The sequence below is a fragment of the Ruditapes philippinarum genome, unplaced genomic scaffold (genome assembly GCF_026571515.1).
Source record: "Ruditapes philippinarum isolate M1 unplaced genomic scaffold, ASM2657151v2 ctg8113_1_1_1_1, whole genome shotgun sequence".
Taxonomy (NCBI): Eukaryota; Metazoa; Mollusca; class Bivalvia; order Venerida; family Veneridae; genus Ruditapes; species Ruditapes philippinarum.
In genome coordinates, this window is record NW_026861133.1 from 1 (window position 1) to 22,670 (window position 22,670).

Genomic DNA, 22,670 nt, shown 5'->3' on the forward strand with positions numbered 1-22,670 from the left:
CACAAATTTCTTTTAAAATGTACGGATATTGTTGACAGTCAGTTTATAATAGGAGATTCTTAATTATTACACTTCAGGTAAACTTTTTAATAGCCTAAATGTGACGTCACATGGTGTTATTTTTATCCATCAATCATCCAGTCTAATATTTTTAACCCTTTCCCACATGAGCATATTGTGAAAAATGGCCGTTTTCAGTGAAAAGCCTCCTGTTACAAGTTCAAACTGCTATGAAACTATGAAAAATGCTTCAATACTAATCAAACTTGGCACAAATGTTGACTAGACCATTGCCTTTGTAAGGACATGCTCAGTCTTAAATTTCCTGTTACCATGGCAACGAGGGGACATCTCAAAATTGCCAAAAATCACTATTTTGCCTCGATTTTTTCCATCAAAATTTATTTCAAAATGCTGCAACTTCTCAAGGGATTGAGTCAAAGGCTTTTCAGCGTTGGTTACACGTTACCTTATGATCGACCTGGGGTCATTTTCAGCATCTCACAAGTCCAAAATTTTCTTGGCGATGAGGGGCACATCCCCCTTCTGGCAACCCCCTGATGTGTTTTTTGGATGGGGGCGGCGCCGAAAAAGTGCTCACTTGTTTTAGCAACATTTCTCAAACGAAAACATGTGTTTGGGGCCCAAATAGGACATTTTTTTCACTATTTCAGGCCTAAAAAAGGGGGGGTCGAAAGTGCGTTGTTTCGCGTATATATGAGGTAAAGGGTTAATATTCCCCAGGGACGAGTAATGTAATGTTCTAGTTCTCTCTCCTGGTCGCTCAAGGGGATAGTATTTTCTGACAATTTTAAAAATATTGATTAAACCAATAGAAATGTGATGAATAATTATATTTTGTCTAGAACCTTTTATTATCTGCTATATGAATACAGGTTATATATGGGATCATGTATCTCACAACTTCTAAATATAGTTCTTTCGTGGTTTGTTATTATGACTGATAGTAAACATAATAATTCATTGCATTACAACCCAATTCACTTTAAAATAAAGACATTATTACATTTCTATTGTTATAATTATCATCATCATCATCTTCATCATCATCATCATCATCGTCGTCATCATCATCATCGTCGTCATCATCATCGTCATCATCATCATCATCGACATCATTATCATCATCACCATCATCATCATCATCATCATTATTATTATTATTATTATTATTATTATTATTATTATTATTATTATTATTATTATTATTATTATTATTATTATTATTATTATTATTATTATTATTATTATTATTATTATTATTATTATTATTATTATTATTATTATTATTATTATTATTATGTTTCACAAACCTTTGACTCAATATCCTAAAATGGACTTGACGAACGATATCTTGGAATCGCCCTATTACCTTGAACCTCTTCCTTTTGATAAAGTATGTCCGTACTAAACTCCACAGGTCACTAGCTGTCCTGCCTTGTCCTTACAGATGAAAGATATAATTTAGTAAAGTAGATTACAAACATTTTCAAAGAACGCTCAAAGAACTCTACTAATTAAAAACATCATCTAAGTGCTAAAGTAACATAGGATGTGTATCTGGATGTGAACGTAACAAAAGTAAATGAGTCCGTTAAATTAAACCAAATTACATCGGGTTTTTTTTTATCAAGAAACGATACCTAAAAGTATAGTTAGATTTATAACCGCCACTCATTTAATACAAAACAAATATCTTTTAATAAAAAAATACACATACAAATTATGTGGCTCTCTCTTCAAAGATGTAAAAAGGAGTTGTTATATTTTTTCTGATTATCCCAGATCGTTGACTACCTTTAGTGATAATAGTTGAATGTTGTGTACGCCTGCGGGCTGGAGAGGGGGCGGGGCCTTAAAGATGTTGCATTTTTCATTGTCTCTCATGAACAGTCTTATAGACTTGGTAAAACCGAGCCTACGAGTCCCACCTATCTGGTTTTTTTTGTTCGAGGACCCCTTAAGGCCTTTCTCAAATTATATGCATACTTTACATTCCATCACCAGAGAGAGGCTAACAGGGCATGAATGTAAACAAACAATGTCTGACCTGACAAGCCCTAGTGTGTTAAACTTACCGGGGAAATCTCATTTTTATTCCACTGTGTTATTCCAATTCTTGATATGATTATACCGTTAATTTTCATATAATACCTAAGGATGTGAGTTTAATAAAGGAAAGGATTGTGAAAATAAGATGGATGAAAGAACATTTCAAGGTAAAATACCATTGTTCTTTTCTTTTTAAACCAAGTTACTTTAGATGTATTACTACTTACAATTTAATTACTCTGATTTCTCATTGTTTTAAATGTTTCATTAAATTATAAACATAATTATATGTTTGGTTCATAAATTTCATTTAATATTTCACACTTATAATGATAACATTTAAAACATAATTGCTTCAGAATCTAAATCAATACCGTTTTTATACTAAAAAGCAATAACGGTTATTTAATGTACTATTTCAGATCAATATTTTGCAATAGTTGCTCGTTTTGAAGCATTTCACACAATAAGATTAACAATCATGGACATAAATTCATATATGTCTGAAGAGAATAGATGTACCCTGTAGATGGTTCGACTGGAGTAATAATGAACAGACCAGTAAGATGAACACTAAAGAAGAAGATTTCATTACCAGATGAAAGGTATACACAAGACTTAATTTTCATTTTATACACATAAACAAAGTTCAGCCCCTGTAAAAAAATATATGTGCAATTAAAATATAAATTGAATAAAATATTCTAGAGATGTCATAATTCTTGTTTCCACTTCTAAATAAAAGGTATATATTTTTCAGGAATTCCACTGGTAACAGTCATGAACACATATTGACAAATGGTATTTGAATCACCTTTAATTGTAATATCTCTTCATGGCAGTGGCATAACAGATGAAAAAGAAACTATCAAACAGTTCAAAGAAGAATTACAGAAAACTAAGGAAGAAAACAAACAGTGATATTGAACGTTTGATACAAATAAATTTTCAAATTTTGACAGTTGTATATCTTGTAATGTTATACAGGATTTTCAGCAAAATTTACTATAATTATATTCATCACAGTTTTCAATGTTATAAAACATCAGCAAAACATTAAGAGCGTTTAATATGATGCAAGCAAAACAATCAGCTTGAATGACGAAATGTTTTTAGCATATTTTAAAGGACCATTTGTTCAGTCTCTTGCGCCTTGAATTTAAATAAAAACTTAAAAAGAAAGCATTGCATTACTTTGCTTTTAACATTGTGCTTTGTTACATAATTATATGGTACAGCTGCAGGGAATATGTCAACATGTTAATTACATTTCATATTTTGTCCTCTCATTGCATTATATTGTTGAGAGAATATTTCTTTGAATGTTAAAAGAAGTGCTAAAACACCATACTGCCTTTCCTAATACCCTCAAACTGCAAGGTATTGCACAGGTTTTCTGCGAATGTTCAGTCCCCTAAGTACATGGATTATAAGGGGTTGGTAAATCCAGGCAACATCCTCTGGAAGTGCCATGTTCCCCAATGATTTGTTATATACCGATCAGTAGAGGGTTCCAACAATATGACCACATAATCAACTCGGACCAACTGGACAAGTGCAATAATCTAATGATACTTCGGCTTCGTCTTAAGATTTGACTGATATTTGCAATGAAATGATTGTATTTAGTTATATACTAAATATTTTATACTGTAATTAATTACATAGTTGATAATATATAAGTTTTAAGTTCCTTACTTAGCATGAAATGTATCTTTACATTGCTGTAAACAATATCATGTGTAATGATACTGAAAATCCATTGAATTGGACGGGGGTGTCATGTTTAAACAAAATATTATTTTGATTTGATAAGGTTGTCTGTAAAATTAACCAGTTTCTAGAGAGTCATCCAGAATTTTTTACTTTTAAATACAAAGTGAATAAAACTTTTTAAAACTTCTTTTATTTCAATAGTTAAATTTAGGGGAAGTATGGTACAGAATTCAGCATCCAACTGTTTACATCTATTATCAGTTAATTGCTTTATACACTCTTGACCAACATGTGTTTAGGTTAGCAATAAAATACTGATAACGCAGATAATGTCTATTTAAGTTGCAAAGAATTTACCTGATATTTATACTGACAAAGAATTTTAGAAATTACTTGGACTTATCATAAACTTTAATTCACTTATCAGGTCTTGTATATCCTTCACTGTATTTAGTGCAAATTAAACCCTTTGTTGATTTATTTATCTCCAGAAGAGATTTTTGTAATATTAAATATAGTCCTCAACAAGTATGTAGCAAACAGAGCATTATCAAGATCTCTGACACTGTAGAAAAATCTTTCGGCCATATATTCGTGATATGTTTACATAGAGCAGATACTGAAGCTTGCCCTGTTAGCCTCGTTCTGAGAAATCTATGAATATGTATGAGGTAATATTAAGAAGGGTCTATTCCGTTATATTTAGGTAAAAACTTAAGTAAACGTTAGATACCTTGGCTTTGCATTACGCTTGGTATTCCGGTCAGTAAGTTAATCTTATCATCCATTTCTCCTTCAGAATCGCTTGAACTTTCGGATTCCGAATAGCTGTAAGTAAAAGCGATTCTATTTGTTTAGCTTGCATGTTTATTTGTCAAGAAATATACAATTATGAAGAACCGATGCATGTATTGCTACGATAATTTTGAATAAGTACATTACGTACGTATCTTAGAATGTCATCTAAACTTATTATAATATGTAGGTGCGGTAGATATGTAATGTTCAAGTTAAACACCAAAACCATGCGTAAAATTGGGAAAAAAGAGAGAAAAAACATAGCAAAATAAAAGTAAGATATAAGTATAATAAAAGAAATATGCAATTGACGAAACGTCAGACTTACAATCTGTCTTTGTTACTAAATTCATTCTTCACCCTTTCATCCCGCTGAAAAAAAATTACATAAAGAAAGTTAACTAAAACTTTGGGATATGTACCAATATAGTGCAATGCTTTTCTGTTTGGATTTGGAGAAATCGCTTCAACTAAATTAAATGTATGAATTAAGAAATACTAGTTTATTTAAGATTTTATAAAAATTGTAAAGGGAACAAATACGCATTAGGTAATAACAGAGAAACTTGAAAATTTAATACAGATGTTAATAATAATTATAATTAAATTCTAGAATCTAAAAACAAAGAAAAAATATGGTGAATCCAGCTCACTAAGTTAAAACAAAAAAGTAGCTATTATGTCCCTCTCCTTATTTAATGTGATACAACAATTTAGTGCATTTAAATAAGAATTACATAATTATCTGTGTAATTATTTAATTTATTACTCTGGCCATTATTATGATTCCAATGCAGGGGCGTCCGTGACCGAGTAGTTAATGTCTTTGAATTCAAACCAACAAGTCCGCGGTTTCGAATCCCGCCAGAAACATTGTGAGGGATTTCCAAATGTCAGTGGTTCTACACAGATGTCTGCTCGTGCGTGAAACAATGCATAAATGGGCACCTGTGGTCTTCCTCCATGAGTATAGCAGGAAACACGCCATATGACTCAAACAATCAAAAATTGGTCTGCATGTACTGCAAACATATATCATAAACACCAGGGTATACAAATGTACAATGTTTCTCAAATGTAATGCATTTCAGGGGATTTTTCTTTGTTTGAATAAATATTTACCTTCAGAGATAACAATTCTTTTGTGGTCTTTATATCAAAAACTCGACACTGCTTGTCCAATAAATCATTCAGCGATCTCGTTTTCCTAGGGACAATTTGTTTGCTGATTTCTGAGTAAGAATTCAATGATTCTTCACTGCAAGGCTCCATCATATCTCCATTTATATCTGTCATGTTTTCATCCGAGTGAAGTCTTGTACAGCAATCATGCTCTATGTAGTCACATGGAGAAAATTTACTTCGTGTGTAAAGCACGCACAATCTGTCCGACAGGTAGTAACCTAGTTTTATTTTATGATTAATATCTTCTGATGACGAGCTACTATCAATACTGCTTTCCTTTGGTTGTACTCCTGCTCCTCTTTCAACATCTAGTATAGGTTAGTGTTTAATAATACGTATTAACAAAAATAATTGGTCAAGCCTGCCACGTACAGGCAGGCGACCAATTATTTTTGTTAATGCGTATTATTAAACATTAACCTATTTAATGATCAACATTATTTTTTTCAACTAAAAACAAGGCATTTCTCTAAATCATCGATAGCTCCGCCCTTTCGCTCTACAAGATGTCTACACTTTGTCAAGTTTCTAACATGTCACATTTAGATAAGTATGGGTAAGAGTTCGTATTAAGACGACCGTAGGGAGTCTTATCGGACTCTTTTTAGTGCCCGTCTACACCTATCCAAGTCTTGAATGCAAGTATCATATTCTCTTGTATTGGATAGTGTAGACACCCTACTTGAATGAGTTTTAAAGAGAAATTATGTGACATCCAAAAAGATAATTCCTTGCAAGAAAGTTAGAACACGTTCTATTTTTCTACAAGTTTTTGGCTGTCAAGACACTGATAACACCGGTTTGACACAAAACATGTGCCCCGAAAGTGTGATAGTGTTCAGTCCTACGCATAAACCCTCCCAGCTTGCTGAATCTCAGTAAGGGCTTATCAGCTAGTAAATCACTATTAACTGTATATCTCCCATTAACACGTCAACTGAGTTGAGAGTCTTGTCATTATTAATTGGCCCTCTGTATTCTTATCTAATGACCCTAACGTTGAAGGATCAAATTTCTGAACATACTCTAACTTTTATGATGTTTTTTTCTCTGGGTCTGCGCCCAAGTGAAATGTGAAACTTTTAGCAATAATTTGAATTATTTGTAAATATTATACTTAATATCACAAGATAAATTTTAGCTACTAAATGAATTATATGTTTAGGATATACCTTTATAAGTGATAATCATCTTCGTAATTAATAACCTTCCATAGTAAAGTGTCACTGTTCAGTGTTACTCATGTAATTACTGAGTGAACTGCCTACCCACCCCCACCCCCCAAACAAACCACTAAAAACAAAAAGAAAACAAAAACATTGTATTTACTGCAATTTTAGTGCAAGACTCTTAACTAAGTGACCAGGTAAGTGATATTTGTATTATTAGCTCAACTATATCAAATATATGGAGAGCTGTCCTACTCATCATGGCTTGTAAGCCGGAGCCAGCGTACATACTTTAAATTAATGCTTATATGCAGTAAACATTTTATCTCTAACTTTTTTATTAGCTCATCTGAGGATTATGTCCGTGCGTCAAAAATTTCTTTAAACAACTTCTTCTCCTAAACCACGTAGCCAAATTTGTTGAAACTTTGCAGTAGTGTTCCTTGCATAAGGCTCTACCATGTTCAAAGAATAAAATTCCATGCAGAACTTTGGTTGCCATAGCAACCGAAAAAAAAACCTTATAAAATGTTCTTTTAGATGTTTGGCATGAAACATCTTATACTGAGTGTCTATCAAGTTTGTTCAGATCAAATCCCTGGGGTAAAAATTAGCCCCGTCCCGAAGGGTCATTAATATTTTCCTTATAATATTATTATGTACAAATGTATTCCTTATGATCATACACATCATGTGATAAGGTGTTAAACTCAAAAAAACCAGTATTTCCAGAACTATATCCCCTTGAACATATAATTTTCCATAAAAATAATGTTATTTTTTTCTCTTTCTATTTGACTTACACTTCGAATATGTGTTCCTTACCATCAACTACATCATTTGTGACAATGTTGTTTAACTCTAGCACCAATATTTTCAAGAATTATCTCCCCATGAACTCATTTTTTTCCTAAAAAAAAAATGTTACCTTTTACTTACTTCTTTATTTCTTAAAGTATCTACTTCTAACTTAAAAATATATGTTCCTTACACATGTGTGACAAGATTCATAACTCTTAGCATGAATATTTCCAGAATTTATTTTCCCCTTTGAACTTAGATGTTTTTATGCCCTGAAGGGTGGCATATTAAAGTTGAACCATCCGTCTGTCTGTCTGTCAGTCCGTCAGGCTTTATACATATAGACAGTGGGAGGTAGTGTCCGCTCTGAAACTTCAAGTAATGCATGAAAGTATTAAACTTTTCTTTCATATATGAAAAAACCATAAATGTATGGTGAGTCGCGAAACAAGACTCGGGTTCCTACGACTAAGGTCAAGGTCACTGTGGGGTTCAAACTTTGTCATTTTTTATGTTATATAAATTATAGAAGGTTGGTAGTCCTGTCCGCTCTAAAAAACTCAGTATGCATGAAAGAATTTTAATTTCTCTTTCATATATTAAACAAACCATAAATGTATGGTGTGTCAACGAACAAGACTCGGGTTTCTACGACTAAGGTCAAGGTCACTGTGGGGGTTCAAACTTTGTCATTTTTTATGTTATATAAATATAGAAGGTGGTGGTCGTGTCCGCTTCTGAAAACTTCAGTATGCATTTTTCTTTCACATATTCAATAACCATAGATATATCGTGTGCCACGAACAAGACTCAGGTCTCTACAACTAAGGTCAAGGTCACTGTGGGGGTTCAAACTTTGTCAATTTTTGATGTTAATATACATATAGGCAGAGATGGTCGTGTCTGCTCTAAAAACTAATATGAATAAAAGGATTATATTTTTTATTTCACTTATGAAAATTATCAATAAATGTATGATGTGTTTGCGCTTTAGACCCGTGTTCCTACGCCTTAGTTCAAGGTCCAATGCTGGGATTTAAACTTTTTCAATATTTATGTTATATACATATAAATGGTGGTTATTGTGTCCGCCTCTGTAACTTCCATACATGAAAGTTTTCAATTTTTTTAAAAAAAAATATATTAAGTCACCATAGATGGACAATTTGTTGTGAACCTAACCCAGGTTTTTTTGTCTAACTTAAAAAGGTCACTGCTGGGGTTCGAACTATGTCAATTTTTTACCACCACACTTAACATGTTATAGGTGGTTTTATAACTAGAATCTTTTGAGGCATTTGTCACGTTCTGTGACAGCTCTTGTTTATATATTATTTTTTTGTAATACTTGATATTTTTTGCACTTCAAAATATGTTTCTTAACACTTATATTAGGTGCGAATAGATTTATAACTCTAGCTGTAATTTTGGAAATTATCTCCATTTCATTTTTTGAACTTGGAATTTAGTGAAAATTCATATATTTCTAAGTATAATCTTTGTTATTAGAAAATGATATCTACTCTAGACTTAAAATAATTGTTCTTTGTCATTACTTACATCATGCATGACAAGGTTCATAACTCTAGCATCTTTATTTCAAGAGATATTTTCTCTTTGAAACTTATAACTTTACTATAAATTTAAAGGTCAATCAATTTTTACTATTTTCTTGCTTTTTTGCAATTGGTATAGTAAAAGTGATTTAGTATTTTGTATGGAAGTCAAAATACTACTTTGTTTACATTTTGCTACCTTTTTTTACAATTTTTTTTTTTCACATTCAGAGATTTCTTTTTTCTACCAAAAATTGAATGAAAGTAATTTACATTAGTATTTTTTTATTGTGATCACAGGGACTCGGCACAGTGTTGGGGTAGAGTAAAAGCAATTTTAGAAAAAAATACTTATAATTTTTTTTTTCTCTAAAATTTAATTTACCCTGCACTATCCCAACACGGAACTGAGTCCCTGTGATTGTGAGTTGTAAGTGGATTAAAAACCTTTTTTAATGTAATCAAAAATGTTTTGTCTTTAACTCTTAGGAAAAACTGTATGTATCAATGAAAATCTTAATTTTCGTTATATCTAAAATGTTCAGCTTAAACTATACATTCTTGAAACATGATAAGATCATGAAAGATTCAAGGGTGCTGCTATCAGTGATACTGTGACAAGCCATTTAATTATAATTAAATGGTCATCACTGGCCAGAGATAGCAAATTTTGGGGGAAAACTGGAAATCTTGGGCTTATGCGTAGGACTGTGTTGTTTTTTTTTATTATTTTCTGACTTTTTGTTGTGATTCAGTGTACATGTCCTTTGAATTTCAGTTAATGATTACAATGTCTTGGTCAAAGGAACAAATCAATACGCTGATACACAGAAGAGCAAAAATAAATAAATAAATAAAAATAAATACATTGTAAAAAAATAAACAAGAGCTCTTTTTCAAGTTAGAGTCAAAATGAATTTAAAATGATCTTGTTCATTTAGTGAATAAGTTTCATCAAAACAAAATAAATTTTTGTCACATTTTTTCAATTTTAAAAAAGAATGAACGCATTTACTCCATTCTGTTTTTAGCTAATTGCATCATTTTCCCGCTTCTTTTCACATATTTTACAGAAAACATGATAGTCTTGCAAAGACAAAGGTATAAATCCTGGGCTATCTTAATGAGACATTTCAGTAAAAATTGTGCCTGAAAAAATGTTGAAAAGGCCGTTTATTTAGCTTATCTAAATGTGACATGTAAGAAACTTGAATAGGTGTAGACACGGCCTACCCATATAACTGCAAATCGGCTCTTACAACTCAATATCAGATAAAAATATAGAAAGTGTCACCTCTTTAATTAAGCATAACATTATTTTTCCCCAGCAGTCACGTACAAACAAGGATGGGGTCCAATTACTTAATCTGGCATGTAAAACAATGAGTTTTCAACAATACCTAGGATTGTTAATGCAATTCATTCCCGTCATATGAAACAAAATAATATTTTGCTTACTTTTTCTAGAAAATATAAACAGTCAGCAATTAATAATTGACATTTTTCTTAGGGTTAAAAGGATATCAAAAAGTTACTGTGTTCTTATTTGTCTCTGCGAGCTGAGCTTCACGTGCATTATCTATGTAATAAATTTGAATGTATCCTCACATTGCGACAGTGTTATCAGCCTTTTTAGAAACACCTGACCTGGCTAATTAAAATATGCCAATCACAATTTACACTATCAGCACTGGTTTCTTCATGAAAAAGCGGCTATACTAATTACTGCCGAGTAAGAGCCGATTTGCAGTTATATTTAGTTAGTACACATTAACCAAAGTTAGACTTAGCAGAAATTTGTAAAATACTAAAATGTGATTGGACAAAAAATAATGTTGATCATTAATATGATTTCTAGCATTTTTACTAGCAATAGCTTTCGATTTGGATTGAGTATCTTACTATGAGTTGCTGTTCCATTGTTTAGGTAAACAACGGATGATGTTTTCCAATCCTCTGGATCACATGTTGTTCTTATTTGGTCTCCGTTTAGAGTCATGATGGTTTCCCGCCATTTTCCCCACGATTTCGTCGAACTGGAATCAAGTTGACACATTTCAAACCGAAATTTCTGCCCGGTGTACGTTATGATAGTGAGGTATTTTGTGATATCGTCTAAAATAAGAAAACGTATGGTGGAAAGTGGTAGTAATTCGTCAACAGAAAGGCCTTCAGTGTCCGTGTCAATTTCTCCGTGCGCAGTTGGTTTAAAACCCGGTATTTCCTAAAATGAAATGTTTCATTATAAAAAAAACCGCAATAACTGTGTTATTTAGACTGAATGCCAAAATACATGATTAATTATTTAGTCAATAATTAATTATTTAGTCAACAAATGAAAGGATTTAGATTCGGTATAATACTAGTATAACAAATAAAACATGGCCTTGAGGGCAATATGCAAGTTTACGGACTGGTTGGTCAGACTGAGGAAGCGCGTATGCAAATGAGGTATAATATAATAAATTAAATTGACCCTTCTATGTAAAAATACCTGAGAGTTCAAGTACATTTGACAAAACAATGCACAGTATAAATGTTTTGCTATACAAATATATTGAACTATTTTTTTTTATAAAATGATATTGAATAACCCTCTTTTGGATAAAAACTAGCACGAATGCCATGGTATAGTATTTCAAATGGAGTTGCGTTCTTTGAACGCCGCCTTTCCTTGTTGATCTTGTTTATCATGCAATATAACACAAATATGGACACATTTAAATCATGTCTTTAATTGAAGCCGCGTTTTGATTTCTACCACAAATGCTTAAGTTTTTTTCACGTAGATCTAGTGTATTCATGTATAAATGTAGATTTAAGCTGTTTCCTGAAATTTTAACTATAGATTTATCTAAAGTACAGATACACTATTAGTGTACATGTATAGCTTGCACGCGAAATTACTACATAATCACGGGGGTGGAACCCCATATGTATTTCAAAAATGAGCATCGGTAAAAATTATATGTGAATTTTCGCTGCACCAGATGTGAAGCATAACACCAGATTTGACTGTAAAATAGGTCAATTGCAGGGTAAGTTTTCATCTCTTTAAACATTTATTTAAAATTCAATCCTTTTTTTAAGAAAATCGAAATGTGATTTACCCTCCCGGACTCTCCCTCTATATTACCCCATTTTTGTTTTTGGATTTCTATGCGGGGTTTTCATCGAGATATTCTTTCCGGTCGTGGGTTCTTTGGTGGTGTCCCAAAAACATGCAATGTGAAATGAAGAAAATTGTCACTTAACGGGACTCAAAAACAGAGATTTTTACGAAAATCTCACTACGCCGACGCTTTTAACATTCAGACAAGTGCTTGATTTAAAACATTTTTTTTTTTTAATTTGGCTTACAAACGAAGAAAATTCGCTGCTCAAAATGCCCCATTTGAGCTCCATATTGTGCTGAAGAGAATCCATAAGTGATGTAGAAAACCATCGAAAACCCACTTTACATATAATCATTAAATAGCCAATGTATAGAAACAATTTAGGTTTTCCGTAGCTTTTTTGGCTGAAAGTTGGGTTGAAATGTAACATTAGTGTGTTTGATCAACACAATGGCAGGGCTTACCAGCTTATGCTAGCATTAGAAATACTAAAGGCCTGAGTACGTGAAAAAAATTAATGTTGACGCAGAGCGGATAGTACTCGTCAAACTCCTCATAGTGATTACCTCCCTTGGCAGAATTGTAATTACTGCCTTCACAGACGTCACATGATCATGAAAGTCACATGACGTAACGTCGAAATTCAAATGTAAATATCGAGCGTTACACAGAAAATCTAACGTTATTTTTCTCTTTCTGTTCGTACCTACGTCCCTTATATTTTATCAAAAAAAAAAATCAAAAATATACAAAATAATAAAAAATAAATTCAAAAGCTAGAAAAATATAAAATATCAGAAATTCTGATATATAGGACCGTTGTGGCAGATATCTATGTACTGATAAGGGGAGATCACTGCGTAGAAGATTGAGTACTCGTATGATAAACAATTCACTAATAAAGGATATGTAACTTGGACAAACCAAAATGAAAGTATTGAACTTTGTAAAGGTATCATGTCATATAATATGCATCTATAATAATATTTACAATCATAAAAAATATCTATCACTTTAATATTCCACAAGTTATAGTTATATAGCGACAGACTTTTATGTGGAAATATCATGGCCTGGTGCGAAAATCGAAGGTTTTTCTTTACAGAATATGGGCCGAGATCATTGTCTGTAAAGAAAACCCGAGATGCCGCCCCAGGTCATGATATTTCTACATAATAGTCGAGTTCGATATATTTTAACTGTTTTATCGCATTTCAGTTTATTATTGGCTTCTCTTCATAAATTTAATTCCCCACTCGGAACCTCGATTGCTTTTTATGTAACGTGTCAATGACCGATATTGTAAACCCCACACCATGTGAGCTAATCAGAAGTATGTTGGGTGTTCCTGATTGGTTGGATGACCAAAGACACAGAAAATCATTGCTGTAAATAATTGGGACGCGCCAGTATTACGCTAACCGCCGTTTCATCAGCATTTTTAAGGGCATGCCAAAAGATGGGTTATTAAATTCATATCAGTTAGAGAGCAGGCATAAAATAAGTCAAATAGACATTGACCCATAATTGCGACTATGGGCATGAAGTGAACCATGCAAATATTATGCAAGGACGTTCCTTGATGTGGAAAATAAATATGCAAAGTTTCTTTGATCTTTTTCAAAAAGTTCATCACTAACTTTCTTCCAGCGTCATAACAAATTCAAGTATCTCTTCACATTACTCGCCTTTTAAGCAGACAGTGCTGTCAAATGAATAATTAAATAATGCATGACGGCATAACAAGGGAATGATTGCAGTACACATGACGTCAATAAATAAAAAATAAGCAAGGCCTTCCCACCATATCTACGTATTTTCGAAACCTTTCGTATGCAGAATGTCTTATCTCTTTCTATATGTATACTATGTTACTCAAGCTCGTCTCGTGAAAATGTGTCTATTTCGGATATTAATGTTTCTATTACAGAATGAAACACAATAGAATGAATTATAAATTGCTTTATAAAAGTGATGCGTAATTATGTTGCTAATGTTTATATTATGCACATATGGATCTCTCCAGCACATATGGAGCTCAAATGCAATTTTGAGCAGAGATTCCCTTCGTTTGTAGCCAAATCTCAATAAATATTTAAATCAGGATTTGTCTGAATGTTAAGCATCGGTCTGTAGTAAGATTTCGTAAATTCCCTGTTTTTTGAGTCCATTTAGTTACATTTTCTTCATACACATTGCATGTTTTGGACACACCAGAACCTACGACGGAAAGAATATCTCTATAAAGACTGCATAGAAATCCAAAACAAAAATGGGTAATATAGAGAAGAGTCAGGAGGGTAGAATCACATTTCGATTTTTCTTAAAAAAGTATTGAATTTTATATAAATGTTTAAAAAGATGAAAACTTACTTTGCGATTGACCTATTTTTACAGTCACCTCTGGTGTTATGCTTCACATCTGTTGCAACGGAAATTCACATATAATTTTTACCGATGCTCATTTTTGAGATACATATGGGGTTCCACCCCCGTGATAATTAAGATAAAATAAAACCAATACATGCGCCTATATTATTCTAAAACTTCAGTCTACTAACATAACACATCTATTGAAATTCAAAAGAAAAAAAAAGAAAAATGTAAAAAAAAAATGAAATTACCTGCTCCACAATTAACACTTCTTTCTGCGTCATAGCAAGGAAAACCTGTCTGAGAGGCGAACCATCTTCATTTAATTGTAGAAACAGTCCTTCTACGTCCACCTTCTTTAAAACATCTTCGTATTGCGAGCAGTTTAGCAACTTCTGCACCCTATGACTCGGAAAGGCCTGTTTAAAGGGTTTTTAAAACCAGATGGGATACATTTTTCTCGCCAGTCCCTCTCTGTCAAAAGGGAAAAAACGGCGGCTTTTTTCGGATTTTAAAACAAAACGTTACCGGAAAATTCCTTTAAAAAAAGAAATCCATTTTTCCCTGCGATTTAAAAAAATCAAAAAGCAAAAAAGTGCTGGGGTTTTTAAAACTTAGGGTGAACATTTTTTCCCCAGAGGTTTTCTTTTCAGGGTTTTCAGGGAACGATGTTTCCCCAAAAACGTCTTTTTTTTGGTTTTCCCACGTCATTGACGTTTAAAACAAATTTTTTGGGGGGAACCCCAAAAATTTAAAATATTTAAATGGGTTTTTTTAGACTTGATTTTTAAAAATTAAAAAAAATTGGTTTCTAGATAAATTGTTATTTAAAAACACAATATTCCCCGTAATATAATTAAAAAATAATAAAAATAATTTAAAATAATAATAAAAATAATTTATAATAATAATAATAACAATTGGGTTTAAAGCCGTGAAATACCCAAATTTATCACAAAACCGGGTGCCGCTTTTGCACGACCGTGCATATATTTAGACGTGACGTCACTTGCCTTATATATAAACATAATGTATTTTTATAATGAGGTAATTGGTATATATTTATTGCATTGTATACATTTGAAACAGAAAAAAATGAATCAATTTACTGTAGGGCCTTGTAAATGTCTATTTAATATTGTTAATATTCTAAAAACTTTTTTTCTATCACAGAGCCAGTGTGATATTTTAGATTTCCGTAAACATGGTTTGACCAAAGCGTCTAACGTAGAAAACTTATTAAAATGTTTGCAATGTTTTTGTTTATCTATTTAACAGATAGCTCTAAAAATAATTTGCTGTAACCGTTGATGAAACAACACAGTTTTTTATTATACATACCTTTAAAAAAATTATCTCCCCTGTGTAGGATTTTCACCAATTTGCAAATGAAAAGCGCGGGCCATTGCACGAGATTCATCGATATGTGAATAGCTTTATTATCAGTTTGTGTAAAAGAAGGGTAAAAGAAGAAGGAATATAAAGAGGAAAAAGGAGTAGTTCCATCTTGATGAATTAATTATCTGTTTACGGTAAGTTCAATGGCTTTAAAAACTATTATTGTCAATTTTTATTTAAAAAATGAATGTCTCGGGTTTCATCATGTTTTCCATCTATTTGGTTAACAGGACCCCGCATTGGAAATAAGCACACCAGCTGAATGGGCTATCCTTGTAACCATAGATCACTTTTACCAAAATCATTGTATTGAAATTTATTATTATTATTTATTTTTAGTGTATTTTATACCTGAAATAAACGTTCGCTGGTTCTTTTTATCATATATTGCCCTAGAAACCCTCATTCCCCTGGTGAAAAGGAACCACATGATCATTTTAATTCCCCACAGATTAATAGCAATTTTGGTGGGAGAATTTCAGGTTTTCTCATTATTAATGAGAAACTGTGCATGTGTGACATTGCAGTCCAAACTGTTTCTTACGTACATGACAACTGGTGCTAGGTGTTTTATTACTTTAAAAATTTAAGCAGTGAGTATCCTGAAAGGAAATAATTTAATGGAGGATTCTAGTGTACTATTTTATTGGAAACTTTTGAGTGTTGGAGTTTGTTTACTAGCTATGTGTGTAATATATACAGGGACTACTTTGCGACTGAAAATTTAGGGAGAAGTGACTTCTCCCTTCCAGAAAAAACAGGGAGAAGTTTTGAAATTTAGAGAGAAGTGATCATCAAATCGAGTTATATCATTGGGTTTTTTTCTAATTTTATTTCAAAATATACATGTACACCTTTATATTTTTACATGCATATAAAAATATACATGTATATGGCATGGAAAATAAACAAATTTTTGTGTATTTTGAAAATCGCTTATGATGATATTTAATGAAGTACTAGTTGCTCAATAAAGTTTATTTAAGCATTTGATTCACATCAACACACAACATTACATCAACACAACATTTTAACTTTTTTTTTAGGTTCAACAGTTTCTGACTCTAACTTTTTAAATGCAATTGATTTAAGAAGAAAAGTTCTTTAATTCATAATTAATTATGCAAATTCTATCAATATACATCAAGTTTTAATGATGAAATTTATTGTTATAGCCAATAATACACAGTTTTGTTATTAATTAACTATTCATAAATGTGTAATGTTGATAACAAGAATGGACCGGCCAAACATATATGGGATATTGTAAATCCAAACAACATATAGGGGAACTTGTAAATCAAACAAAACGTATGGGGAATATTTGCAAATCAAACAAGACATATAGGGGAAATTGGTTAAATCAAAACAAAACGTTTAGTGAATATTGTAAATCAAAACAAAACGTATAGGGGATAATTGTTTGAATAAGACACAAATATATACTGTTTGAGGTAACTTAATTATCTTTTATCACCTGCCTGCATTCATATCAGGGTTTTTCTCAGCTTTAATTTACCCGAAAATTTAATGTAGAATCTACATTATATAATCAATGGGTTATTTTTAGCGAGTGGGTGAATTCCAAGTGTCGCTACAGTATGGCCAAGCTTCAGCGCGTGTGCTAATTACGTCAAGATTACACAATTAAATCTGCCTGCAGGCAGTATTATCGAGTGGAGAAATATAAACATGACATTTCCATAGAGATTTTAGTGGCAACTAGAATTGCGCTTTTCCGTCTCATATAGGGCGAAAGTGAAAATATTACGGGGGCGGGGAAGTTTTTGGCCTTGAACTTCGGCCCAGAAACGGCCATTTTTTGTCCCTGATATAATTTGTTTTTTATCCCAATTCTTAGAAAAAAAAAAATTCTATTTTTTTCTCTTTTTTTGAAATGTGGAATAACCTAAACTTCATCATAATAAGATCATCTTTCTAAATGGCATCCCATGTCCCACATATATATATAAACCTTAAAGGGACACAACTGAAGTTTTTTTTTGACATAACAGGAATGAGAATAATTTTGTTTTCAGATTAATGTTCCATTTAATTGTAGGGTCTAGACACCAATAACTTGTGTGCAAAATTTTAGATTATTTGAACACTTGTTTATTCTAGAAATTGAATAATTATATTCTAATTGTGAATAAGGCCCCACGGTTACACGATTTTGTTTCGATTTTCATTCGTAAACGTTTACGATATTGTTTACAGTTTAATTGAAATGACCATATTATCTTGATCATTGCCTGTCATCATGGATTTTATCAATTCTATTTGGTTTATTCCAAAGTCAGAAAACAGAAAATGGGTGTTTACAACCTTCCACACACCGCATTGCTTTGCAATAATCGCTCGTGACATTATACATTGTTTGTAAATTTGATTTTTCTATGATCTTTCGAAAGAGAGAAATGGGATTCAATGCCAGAAAATGTGGGTGCCGGACACAATCGTGAGGACCCTTGAACATTATTTATTTGTTTTGTTTTGGGTACATGTGTTAAAAAATAGAAAGTAGACTCAAATACATGATGTAGTATAGTACATAGAAGTTACCACCGTTTAAACGGTATCGTTTCGGTTCTTACCAATCGTGTAAACGTTTACAAAAAATTGTAAACGTGGGAGCCTTAATTGTGAAAGATGACTCAAAACTGAGATTAGCATTGCAAATCTTTCCACTCCCATCTGGCATATAAATTATGATTTTCAATTTATTTATTTAGTAATTTCATAACTCTTTTTTGCATATCTTTCTGTTATATGTGCCCCATCTGATCTATGTATGAAGTTCTGATTGTATGGATCTCAGTGGAGATCCTTTAAACTTGAATACTTAGAAGGTGGCTAACATTTGCCAGCAGTATAGAGCCAGACCCGTTAGCACATCTGTGCAGTTTGACCATGATTATTCAGGGTTCTCGTTTGGTAAAATTTGGGGCCGAATATGGGCCCGCCATTCCCGCATTAAAATAATGTGTTCACCCCCCCCCCCCCCCCCAACCCCCCAAACGAAAAGATTCCCCATCGAAAAAAAAAAATTTTACAGCCATAGATCAATGATCATGTTTTTAAGTTGATTTTTTACACAAAGTGTCAAAGATGTATTCAATTTCATTGAAAATAACCAAATAATTCATGACAGCAGCTATTGTTGATAGATTTTTTAACTGAATCTTGTTTTCGCTTGTTTTTAATGAATTAATTTTTTCTATTGAAATTCTTCATTGAATGAAAAATATTTGAAAATCATGCGAAATTCCCCCCCTGCATGGGGACCCTGGCCCCAGTCTCAAAATGCTTACGAGAGCTCTGTAATTGTAATTTGTAAATCTTATATCTTATTTCATATTGTAATCTCTCAAACTTTAATTAAGTTAAAAAAGACTGTAGGACAATTTTTCTGAATTATACAAATCTAGCAATGTAAGGGTTAACATAAAATTTTGACAAGATTGCCCCACATTTACTAGTAGCATCCCAGCAGGCACATCAACGTTGTTTCAACGTTGAATTATGGTCAGATTTCAACGTTGAAATAAGGTTGGATTTATATTCGGATTTGAAAGTTGAAATAATGTTGAAATTTCAACGTTGATACAACGTTGCAGCTTCAACGTTGGCACTGAACGTTGAAGTTTCAATGTCATTTCAACGTTGAAAACCCACCATACTTTAACTTTTGGATATAAAGCAAAGTAACCAAGTTTAACAAAATATCAATACAATATTGAATACTTCAGATATTTTATTTCAAAAATACAGTTCAAGTGCAGCTTAAATTCACTTTAGTAGTTTTAACAATTAAGCTACAATCTGTTCCAATCTTTTCTTCTAGATCTTTCTGGGTATGTCAAGTGTTTGAGTACTTCTTTGGCTGTCTCTTACTGCTTCTGCAAATAAAAATAAGAAGTTTGTAGTTAAAAGTGACTTGGTCAATCTCAAATTATACATATAATTACTCAACTTAGTGATTTGTTTTTATCTTAAAATGCTTGTCTCTAAGATTTTACATCATAAAACAGCACAGAAATTGAAACATAGCTAAGTTTGATATTGACAGCAAAATACTGTATATAAGACAACAAAATCTTTTTAAAAAGAAGCTATTTAAAAGTCTCACCTATGATTGGTAAGAAAAACTGCTCCCCGTCAGTTCCTTGCAGCATATTCCAAGAAATTAACATTCTAGGCTCTTAGCTTAGACCATTTTATGCAGCATCCTGAAATCAACAAATATGTAAATTTTATATTAAATAATGTTACAGGAATATTCGAAAAAAGTATATTTAAGACAAGATAAATATCCAGTAGTTGAAAATTTATACTTTTTTATTGGAAAGAAAGTCAAATATATAAATTAATATTATATAATAATAAGAAATAAATTTTCAATTTAACAAACCTGACAGTCCTTTTCATGTTGAATGTATGGTATACAGGCTACCGCTGCAATACTCTAAGCCAGGACCAGGATCTAGAATATAAAATAATATATAATAAAATAGAAATAGATTTATTATTCCCCATAAATTTACGACTATTAAACTTTAACACTCAAATTTGTTATTTAACTTAATAATAATGTACTTTTTTTCAAACTAATTAACACTGTATTATACTATCACTAAAATAAAAACATAGTTATATTTATTGACGAATCGTCTTGGGACGTAAATTAAGTGGGCCGAACTACTTTATAGGTTTCAATTTTAAAATTGATTAAATTCTAAATAGGATATAGTACAGACAAATGTTTAATAATATGAAAAATAAATTAAAGAAAGACAAGATTTGTAAAATCATAAAATGCCAAGGACATCAATAACTTTTATGCTTACAAGGCCTACCGAACCTAATTAGGTCGCGAAAACGTGTCAAATTTACTCAATCATGTGTTTTCATCTCTCATTTATTTCATAAAGCAAATTAAAGTAGAATTTAAAGAATAAATAATAATAATTTAGAAAATAATCAGTTAACTAAAGTAAAACATAACGGTAATACCTTCGAAATCCATGTAAATTGCCAATCGTGTTGTTTTCAAATTTTCCAAACAGCGCCACCATTTCCACGAACGATAATCATAGGCAAACAAACAAAATCATAGACCGCAAAAATTACTTCCCCTGACCAGCGTTATTTTATAAACGGGGTTTTGACTAATATCAATTTATTAATTAATATTATTCATAAAGAACTAAAAAATAAAACAACAATCAACAAAACAATATTAACTTATATTTAAAGCGTTAATAGAAAGTGGAAAATTATTTCCAACTTTATTTGTTTAAGCGCTAATTTTGAATATACGGAAAAAGATTGTAACGCAAATTTTCCTGACAAAAATCACTTACAGACTAATTCAATAAAGGAATAATATCACAAAATTAGTGGTATATAGAGGATATTCAAGTTTTTTCAATAAATACATGATTTATTTTCATCGAGTGGTATGAAAATAAATATTTCATGAGTGGCGGTAGCCACGAGTGAAATATGGTAATTTTCATGCCACAAGATGAAAATAAATCATGTATTTATTGAAAGAAAACTTGGATTTTCTGTTTATAATATATATATCTTGCTCTTTTTTAAATTGAAATTTGAAAGACTTTCCCTTTAATTTTGTGTATTTGCAGAATTCAAAAGAAAGTAGTCCGGCAAGACAACAGTGAAAATACGAAATATATGTTTCATTGCAGTGAAAAATGAATACTTACACTAAAAATACGGAAAACGAAAATACGCATTTTATATCATCAACAATTATTAATATTTCATTTATAAGTATATAATAAAAAAGTTTATATAATGATTAGACTAAATGTAAAACTTCGACCATAAACAACGTTGAATCAACGTTGTATATACATTGGCATTATATCCGTATGGTCGTCCATAGTTGAATATTGGTTGAACAACGTCACGACCATATTTCAACGTTGAAACAACGTCGAGTGCCTGCTGGGATAGGCCTGCTACTGTTTGGTTTGATTTTTCGGAGCACCGACACAATTTAGGTGATATGGCGCCAAAACAGAAAAGGTGATTTTGGCTAACCTCAGATGTTACAAACTTTTAAATAACACCAGTGGTCAAAACCTGGGACCTCGCCTGCTGGAGCTAATTAAGAGATGCATGGACTCAAGTAATTTGAACCCATTTAATTGCCTCTTACTATATCACGCTAGGATAAACTGTGGCTGCAATTCTGATGCCTCAACTCTTAAAGGAAACCGGTTTAACCCCTCAGCCACAAGGAGGATCTGCTTAGACTAACTGAATAACCACGAAGGTTAAAAAATTGGAGGAAAAAAATGAACAGAATCAGATATAAATACAAACTTGAAACAATAATTTCCACCTGCCAAGCTAACCTTTTGAAAATAGAAGAAACAAATTTTCATCCAGAAAAAAAATGATAAGATCTCACATAGGGCTGATCTGTGGTATTAAATCTATGTTTCCAATAT

General features: G+C 31.9%; 1 protein-coding gene and 2 long non-coding RNA genes across 3 annotated transcripts; 1 reads left to right on the forward strand and 2 right to left on the reverse strand.

Moving 5' to 3' along the window:
* Positions 1-1,330: 1,330 nt before the first annotated feature.
* LOC132714671 (uncharacterized) lies at positions 1,331-19,100 on the reverse strand (the record flags this gene model as incomplete). The annotated part of the gene is made up of 7 exons (XM_060697583.1): positions 19,047-19,100; positions 15,039-15,206; positions 11,201-11,522; positions 5,710-6,080; positions 4,916-4,959; positions 4,523-4,617; positions 1,331-1,464 (listed from the first exon to the last, which is right to left on the reverse strand). Coding segments are annotated over exons 1-7 (1,188 nt in total), but the record flags the coding sequence as incomplete, so codon positions are not given.
* Positions 2,012-3,804, forward strand: LOC132714672 (uncharacterized). The gene is made up of 3 exons (XR_009623591.1): positions 2,012-2,240; positions 2,496-2,678; positions 2,834-3,804. It is a non-coding gene; the product is annotated as an uncharacterized LOC132714672 (long non-coding RNA).
* An 828-nt stretch (positions 19,101-19,928) lies between the features above and the next one.
* On the reverse strand, positions 19,929-21,284 carry LOC132714673 (uncharacterized). Its single transcript, XR_009623592.1, has 4 exons — positions 21,202-21,284; positions 20,600-20,671; positions 20,318-20,417; positions 19,929-20,087 (listed from the first exon to the last, which is right to left on the reverse strand). It is a non-coding gene; the product is annotated as an uncharacterized LOC132714673 (long non-coding RNA).
* Between the last annotated feature and the right edge of the window lie 1,386 nt (positions 21,285-22,670).